We start from the raw sequence: 8,715 nt of genomic DNA, 5'->3' as shown, positions 1-8,715 counted from the left end.
CAACTTTCGCATTATACTAGTACCGGGATGGCCAAGCCGGTTATGCCATAGAGTGAAAATTTCGCAGGCATTAGCCTCGATCATACTGATCTTTGCATAGTATTGACCAGTAGACATTGCAGGTATGGTCTCTAGGATCTTCTTATTGCCTTTGGTGATCGAAATTATGTTAAGGAATTCTTAATTTCCTTCTTCCCATGTTTCAAGATGGAAACCATTCAACCTTATGTCTTTGAAACTCAATAAGCTTCTTCTAGAGCTTGGGGAATACAAGGCGGTTTTGATCTCTAGATGAGTGCCCTTAGGCATCAATACATAAGCCTGGCCGTGACCTTCAATCAGGCTGGCTACACCTGCAATGGTGTGTACATTTGCACTTTGTATTTTGAGATTCATGAAGTATCTTTTGTCTCTAAGTATTGTGTGACTTGTGCCACTATCCACCACGAGTATACTCATTTCATCTTTCATTCTATAAGTAATAAGATTTCTAATCTCAGAGACCTTATAAAACTTTAAAACTTTCTTATTATAAAAGTCAGAACACCAATCAATAAAAATAAAAACACCAAAGCAATCATAAAGCAATAAGACAAATTATGTCGAAATCTAGTATTTTAGACAATCAGAAGTCTCAAAATCCATTAGGTCATCATTAGAAAAGTCGGAATCATCATCAGCATCATATCCAGAATCATGAACCATGTGAGCCTCCGGGTTCTTGTTCTTGAGACTCTCTTGATAGAGTTCACATAAGTGCTTAGGAATTCTACAATTCTTGGCCCAATGGATGTCCATCCCACATCTGTGACAAACAGATTTGGGCGAGTAAGACGGTTTGGATATGCCGCCTCGACCTCGGCCATAACTGCCTCGGCCACGCCCATAGTTGGAACCACGACCACTGTTATTGTGGTTTCCTTTCCAGCTGGTCGAGTAGTTGTCTCGGCCGTTCGAGTAGTTGTCACGGCCACACCTCTTGTATCCACCTCGGCCTTTGCCGTGTGATCTCTTATCATTCTGGACGTAGTTGCACTCATTGGGATCTTTCTTTTCAACCTCATGGGCTTCTGGCAATGCTGCTGTTCCAACAGGTCTAGCTTCACTGTTCTTCATCAGGAGCTCATTGTTTGCCTCGGCCAGTAGTAGGCACGAGATTAGATCGGTATATGTGGTGAAGCCTTTCACTCTGTACTGCTGTTGCAGTATCATGTTTGATGCATGGAACGTAGTGTATGTCTTCTCAAGTAACTCTTCCTCAGTTACTTCTTCACCACAAAGCCTTAGCTTCGAGACTGTCTTAAACAAGGATGAATTGTACTCATCCACTGACTTAAAATCTAAGAATCTGAGATTCTTCCAGTCATCTCTAGCCTTTGGAAGTAACACCATTTTCTGGTGATCATATCTATGCTGTAAAGCATTCCAAAGGTCTAGTGGATTTTCTATTGTCATGTACTGATCTTTTAGACCTTCAATGAGATGATGGCGTATAAAACTTATAGCCCTGTATCTATTCTTATCATTCTCATTGTTGTCCTTGGTGATAGTATCACCAAGTCCCTTTGACCTTAAGCTGATCTTTGTATCTAGCTCCCACTGCAAGTAGTTATCTCCAAAGAGATTAAGGGCTGCATAGTCTCTGTTTGCTATTTTCGACATATGAATCACATTATCATTCGAAATTTTAGGTTCACAATGTGATCATGTGGCCGAAGATAATCAACAAGCTCGGCCACAACAAGTCTTATGCATTCATGAAAATTAATCAATTCTAATCGACCATGGTGCTATCAAACATAAGGCCACACGGCCATGTAGGTCTACTAATGCAAACAATCTTAAGTTTGTGTGATCTACATGCTGGTCGATATTTTAAAACAGTACTAATGCTATTTTATATTCAGATTCATGTAAACAACCTTAATCAATCCGTTAATACTTTTATAGAACTAGGGTTTTGATATAAACTCTAGCAATCTTAGATTAAGGTTTCAAGGCCTTTAGGATTTAAATTCTAGATCAGATTATTTCAATCAATCTAACCATCCTAAACCTCAGATTTATCAAAATTCAATCAAGCAAGAACAATCTAAAATCGGATTCTAGCTTTTAGATCTAGGGTTTTCGATTCCAACATTAGGGTTTCTCAAATTCAGATCAAGACAATCAAAACAATCAATCTTGTTACTAGTTATGAGATTTGTAGATTTTAATTGTGTAGTTTCTAGGGTTTCATCAAGAACAAAGTTTCCATAATAATGGATTAGGGTTTTGTTCTATCTAGGTTCTCAGATCACGGTATACCTTTGTTTGTAGGGGTTTAGAACCGGACAACCAAAGAACGGATAAAACTTCGAGCTGAGACGGATGAACGCTTGCTGTCTCCTATCGGGTCGCGAACGGGGTCAGACGCGAGCTGAGGACGGACGCGAGCTGAGGACGGACGCGAGCTTGTCTCGGGTGCGATGTGTCTCGGACGGACGTGTGCTTTCTCGGGTGTGAGCTGAGGACTCGTACTGAGCTGAGGATGTTCGAGAGTTGAGGACGTCTAGGTTTTTAGAACGGACGAAGAACGTCTCTAGGGTTTAAGATGAGTCGCCGGTTTTATGCTTTTAGGTTTCTATTTTGTCTCAAGGTTTTAGAGGCTATCGTGCTGATAAAGTGTTGTAAAAGAATGGGGAAATAGTGTCTCTTATTTCTGAATATAAGTTCCTTTTATGTAGGGGTTACAAGATAAGGATAAAAGGAAAGAGTACAAATCCTAATCAAAGAGGAAACAGGAAAACTACTAAAGATAAAGATGAAGATAAAAGGAAAACATCCTAATCCTATAGTCGGCCAAAGAGTGGCCGACTCTCTCTCCTCCGGACGCGGCCACGGCTGGGCTTGGTCGGTGCCTGATGGGCCTTCTCTTCTTGTCTTGGTTAATAGCAGTCCACTCATGATTTATAACACCAAGGATGTTTTCATTAATCAAGAACGAAAGTTGGGGGCTCGAAGACGATCAGATACAGTCCTAGTCTCAACCATAAACGATGCCGACCAGGGATCAGCGGATGTTGCTTTTAAGACTCTGCTGGCACCTTATGAGAAATTAAAGTTTTTGGGTTCCGGGGGGAGTATGGTCGCAAGGCTGAAACTTAAAGGAATTGACGGAAGGGCACCACCAGGAGTGGAGCCTGCGGCTTAATTTGACTCAACACGGGGAAACTTACCAGGTCCAGACATAGTAAGGATTGACGGAGTGAGAGCTCTTTCTTGATTCTATTGGTGGTGGTGCATGGCCGTTCTTAGTTGGTGGAGCGATTTGTCTGGTTAATTCCATTAACGAACGAGACCTCAGCCTGCTAACTAGCTACGTGGAGGCACCCCTTCACGGTCAGCTTCTTAGAGGGACTATGGCCGTTTAGGCCAAGGAAGTTTGAGGCAATAACAGGTTTTTGATGCGCTTAGATGTTCTGGGACGCACGCGGCGACGTGGGTGGTTCGCCGTCTGCGACGTCGCGAGAAGTCCACTAAACCTTATCATTTAGAGGAAGGAGAAGTCGTAACAAGGTTTCCGTAGATGAACCTGCGGAAGGATTATTGTCGTACCCTGGAAACAGAACGACCTGAGAACGATGAAACATCACTCTCGGTAGGCCGGTTTCTTACTGTGCCTGCCGATTCCGTGGTTATACGTTAATCCATGCCCAAGACTTCAGTTTTGGTCGGATCGTACGCATAGCTTCCGGATATCACCAAACCCCGGCACGAAAAGTGTCAAGGAAAATGCAACTAAACAGCCTGCTTTCGCCAACCCGGAGACGGTGTTTTTATGGAAGCAGTGCTGCAATATAAAGTCTAAAACGACTCTCGGCAACGGATATCTCGTCTCTCGCATCGATGAAGAACGTAGCGAAATGCGATACTTGGTGTGAATTGCAGAATCCCGTGAACCATCGAGTCTTTGAACGCAAGTTGCGCCCCAAGCGTTCTGGCTGAGGGCACGTCTGCCTGGGTGTCACAAATCGTCGTCCCCCCATCCTCTCGAGGATATGGAACGGAAGCTGATCTCCCGTGTGTTACCGCATGCGGATGGCCAAAATCCGAGCTAAGGACGCTAGGAGCGTCTTGACATGCGGTGGTGAATTCAATTCTCGTCATATAGTCAGACGTTCCGGTCCAAAAGCTCTTGATGACCCAAAGTCCTCAACGCGACCCCAGGTCAGGCGGGATCACCCGCTGAGTTTAAGCATATCAATAAGCGGAGGAAAAGAAACTAACAAGGATTCCCTTAGTAACTGTTGGTGTCAAAATTGGTCACGACAGAATCAATGGCTAAAAGTCCCCGCAAAAATAAGAATACGTTTTATAAAACACGAAAAAGTGTTTTATAGAATTCTAAGGACTTTCTGAAAAAAGGAAATCCGCGCGAAACTTAGAAATTGTGATCTCGGAAATCATCGGAAAAACAAACGAAACAATCCCCGATTGCCTGATTGGCCAAGTTAGCAAAAAACCGTAACATCCGATCCGCCGCACACCACGAGCTGGTTCGGTTTCAGCTCGCCGCACGGCGAACTGAACTAACCAGTTCAGCTCGCTGCACGGCGAGCTGAACCAACAAGTTCAGCTCGCTGTACGGCGAGCTGAACCAACAAGTTCAGCTCGCTGTGCGGCAAGCTGAACCAGACGGTTCAGTTCGCCGTACGGCGAGCTGGTCGTCTCAAACCAGTTCGCCGTACGGCGAGCTGAACCAACTTGGTCCGCCTCGCCGCACGTCGAACTGACCGTCCCGAGCCTCGCTCCATGCATTCTCGACACAAGGCATACGTCCTTCGATTCGATCGTGCTCTGAACCAAGATTGAAACGTCTCTCATTTCATCTCGATCCGTCTTACCATTCCAGCTTTACGATAAAAACCGTAAAAAGTCTTCTTTTCTCATAAGAATTCGAGATGATCGTATAAAACGGCAACGATTATACGGAACATCGTACATTGTCAAAACTATACGATTAGCTCGAGATATTTTATAAAAAAAGGCATCGTATCAGGAAACGATCTCGTCTAAAATCGTGAAACGGTTAAATCACAAAAACGGCTCGGAAAGTCCTAAAACGCGATAAAAGCCCACTCGCGACTTTAGACGAAGTCCAGCCCAAAGATACGATGACGGTTTGACTATTTACTCGCAGAAAGAAGATAAATGTCAAGTTGGAAGATAAATGTCAAGTTTGAAGATAAATAGAAGTTTTCCGAAGAAAAATCGAAGAAAAATGGGAAGATCGAGATAAATGGAAGATTTCCGATAGACTCGAATCAGGGCGAAAAGGAAGGACTAAACCGCCTAAGGAGGGAGTATATGTTATCACTCAAATTACCCTAAAGAGTGTTACTCTCATCAAAAGAGGTGCAGATATAGTACTTAGGGATCAAATCCACAGAGACTCTAGGATTACTCAACAGACTTAAATAATTAATAATGAAGATAGACTAAAAGGTTTTAATAGTTTTAAAAGCAGTAAATGATAAATCGAAAACAATAGTGAAACGATAGATTGAGTTGAAGTGGTTTCAAGAATGGAAAGGCAGCTAGATTCAGGTAAATCTCGGGTATGAAATGTATGCACTTAGTTTAGACTAAAGGGTTTGATGGTTTTTGAACTAAACAATGGTTTAACGGGATAGGTTATTTCAACTAGATCTCGGATTTCAACTGTCGTATTTTAATCTCGAGAGAGTGTCGATCGATGTGACTTGATGTACATCAACCGATACACCTTTGTAACGATCGACCGACAGACCGATAGTTGCGTCGATCGATGGTTATTCTAGCGAGCTTTGCGAACGGGTTTAACTTGTTCTCTAACCTTCTCAGACCAACTGTCGTTGCGCCTGAGTTAGTTAGATCACGCAAGTGGGTTCAGGTATTGAGGGGAAACGGTTAGTTGGACTCAATTAATCCTAAGATCTAAAATGAAGGTGATCAATCTCAATTTTAGCATTAAGTTCACAAGCAATAAAAGAACAATCAAAACACCTTTTTAATAGTCATATTAGCAGTACATAATTTCAACCATGGTGAGAAACCTAAATCTAACAGTTGGTTTACTCAAACATATTCATGAGAGACAAAGTCATGATGGCGTGAAATAAACTCAAATGAAACATAGAACGCAAATAGATAGAGTAATAGAAATAAAGAAGTTCAAGATCTTCTCTGTTTTGCAGTCTCAGATCTATCTCTCCAATCCTAAGCTCTTCTAATGGTAGCCAAAATGCTCCTTCTCCAAACTAGGTCTTTTTGCAAGTGTCTGCTTAAAATGATATAAAACCCTAGTACATATAGCCTAACAGGCGGCTAGGGACTTAAGTTGCAAATAATAGAGCTTCTAGGAAATGAAATATTTTAATTCGCGATCGCACTCGTGTGACTAGGCATCGATCGATGCACATGTATGTTTGTCGATCGATGGTAAGTGATTATGATCGACCGATGTTGCTCTTCAAGCGTCGATCGATTTTCCTTGCGTAAAAGCATTCCAAAATATCCCAAAGTATCATTTCCTTCCATCAGGTGAATAAACCTGTAATTGCTTTGAAAAGACTCTAAAACATGATTAATACATCTTAAAACTTTTATATACCATTTATAAAAACGGGTGAAAATCATGGTATATCAACTCCCCCAGACTTATCATTTGACTTGTCCTCAAGTCAAACCAACGGATAGTCTCTCTGGAAGAGGGTTGAGAACATCAGGGACTCACACATATTTGAAACATGGAAATCATAACCTTTATAATATTGCATTCCACATCTAAAAGTTCCTTCTTATAGAAATACATTATGCAATATCCTAGCTTAGCAACCAAAGTCATCTAGCCAACAATCTTAACTAATCTTATTATCAATCTCCTCAACCAACCTAATTTCTCAATGTAAAAAGTGTAAGCTTTCCCTTGGGAGTATCGATCATAAGATGCAAGGATTTCAGACAAGTATCTGGAACTGCAGGTAAAAGTTAGTTCCTAATTTCTCTCTCTCTAATTTCTCTCTTGAGTCAAAGTCTGCTTCCATTGCAGGATCAGTGACCAAGATTGAACAGGCTTCCATGAATCAAAACTTAATGGTGGTTGCCACCAAGCTATGTTCACTTCTTTTTGACCTATTTCCAAGAATTCTTTGTGAAAGCGAGCCTTGAAGATTGCCGCCTCCAAGTCCCGTTTCGAATTCTTTTATTGGAGTCTTTTATGAATCAAGCCTTAATGGTTTTAGCCACCAAGTCATGTTCAGACTCATCCTAATTAAACAATAGATCTTTTTTTTTATATCTAGAATAGAAATATTAATTACTAACTAATCTAGGGTCGAAATTAGAGAGAGGAATGTGATATATAATTTTACACAAGGCTTTACCTTCCAGACTTGTCTGAAGAATCCGATCTCATGTATGCCAAATCCCAAGACAAGCAGTGAAGTCAGGTTAGTGTTGGAGGTTAGCTTTGGTTTTTTCTAACAAGCTAGCAAGTGTGTATAGTTGACTGGTTGATCCACTTTAGCATCTATAGTACTATCTGCAATCAGTAAATCTAGAGTGGTGTTAGAAAGTGGTTAGACATTCAAGTAGAAATCATTAGTTCCTAATCCCCTTCTTGACTCAATAAAATTATTTTTGAAAAGATTTTTGACAAAAGCTCAAGAGAGTGGTGTTAGTAACTACCTCCCCCAGACTTAAATTGCACCGTCTCGGTGCAAAGTGCCCAAGGATAGGTTAAAAGCAAGTTAGATGTTTGAGAATGTTAGAGTAAAATGGAGTACCTATCTGTACTACACATCGATCGATGTAATCCTCTCCATATCGATCGATGTTACTTGCCGAGAATAGATCGATGTAATCCTCTCCATATCGATTGATGGCAAAGCAAAGATATTTTGACTGTGCTTGGAGTCGAACTCAAAGTCCCTGCCTAATGTCAGCTCTGTTAGACAACCAAGCATAAGAAATAATAAACATTCCCAAACATAAGATATAACTATAAAAACATAAATCCTACAAGTTCAGAAAATAAAAAGACAAGTTCATAATAGGAGGATAAGAGATAGAGATATGAGGACTAGTCGGTGTCCTCGTCAGTCGCCTCATCGTCCTCCGGGGAAGGGTCCCAGCATGCTGGTGCTGGTGCTGGTGCCTGCGCTCCTATAGCTCTCCTGCTCCGACAAGACACTCTAGCCCAGATGGCCTGAAGAGCGTCCACCACGAACATCTGAAAGTCTCCCTGGTCGTGCATGGGGATGTCTGGTATGTTCGGGAAGTCGGGGAGAGGCGGTGTTTGTGCGTCCTGAGCTCTGGTACGGCGAATGATGGGAGGTCGGCGTGACATGTTCTGGGGGTTGCGGAGAAATGCCTTGTCTGGCATGCATCGAAGCTGCTCCACACTGTTCCCGAAATCAGTGATCCTTCTGTCCGGTAGGGGTAGAAGGCGATGCTCACCGCGGATCCTGAAACGCCAAAGTTTCCCTTCCTCGAGCCATAGCGAGTGCACCAAGTGCTGCTCGTCGAGGAAGGGGTGATCGCGGTCGGCAGAGCGAGGGTCGACGCGGATGCCGAGGTACTGGAAAATCAGGGTCAGAAGACTCCCAACTGTCTCCTTCTTCTTACCCCTGCTGTTGAAAGGCTTCTTCTTCAACTCCACCAAGTGCGTGGCAAAGACAGCTCCGAGGTTTG

General features: G+C 42.4%; 1 protein-coding gene and 1 non-coding gene across 2 annotated transcripts; one reads left to right on the top strand and one right to left on the bottom strand.

Annotated features, from left to right (window-relative positions):
- Positions 1-609: 609 nt before the first annotated feature.
- Positions 610-1,392, bottom strand: LOC106441939. Its single transcript, XM_013883686.2, has 2 exons — positions 817-1,392; positions 610-726 (listed from the first exon to the last, which is right to left on the bottom strand). Exons 1-2 carry the CDS (start codon positions 1,390-1,392, stop codon positions 610-612), a joined length of 693 nt encoding a protein of 230 aa, XP_013739140.1.
- Positions 1,393-3,853: 2,461 nt separating this feature from the next.
- Positions 3,854-4,009, top strand: LOC125605103. The gene has a single exon (XR_007336646.1). It is a non-coding gene; the product is annotated as a 5.8S ribosomal RNA (ribosomal RNA).
- The last annotated feature ends 4,706 nt before the right edge of the window (positions 4,010-8,715 follow it).

This window comes from Brassica napus, unplaced genomic scaffold, assembly GCF_020379485.1.
Source record: "Brassica napus cultivar Da-Ae unplaced genomic scaffold, Da-Ae ScsIHWf_701;HRSCAF=1018, whole genome shotgun sequence".
Taxonomy (NCBI): Eukaryota; Viridiplantae; Streptophyta; class Magnoliopsida; order Brassicales; family Brassicaceae; genus Brassica; species Brassica napus.
Note: the sequence above shows the minus strand (reverse complement) of the source record. Positions and strands in the feature narration are given on the sequence as shown.

Excerpts from the sequence above, each read along its gene's own strand:
- LOC106441939 (XM_013883686.2), bottom strand. The coding sequence starts at position 1,392 with ATGGTGTTACTTCCAAAGGCTAGAGATGACTGGAAGAATCTCAGATTC. Across the intron at positions 727-816 it reads CGTCTTACTCGCCCAAATCT|AACAAGAACCCGGAGGCTCA; the intron begins GTTTGTCACAGA and ends GAGAGTCTCAAG.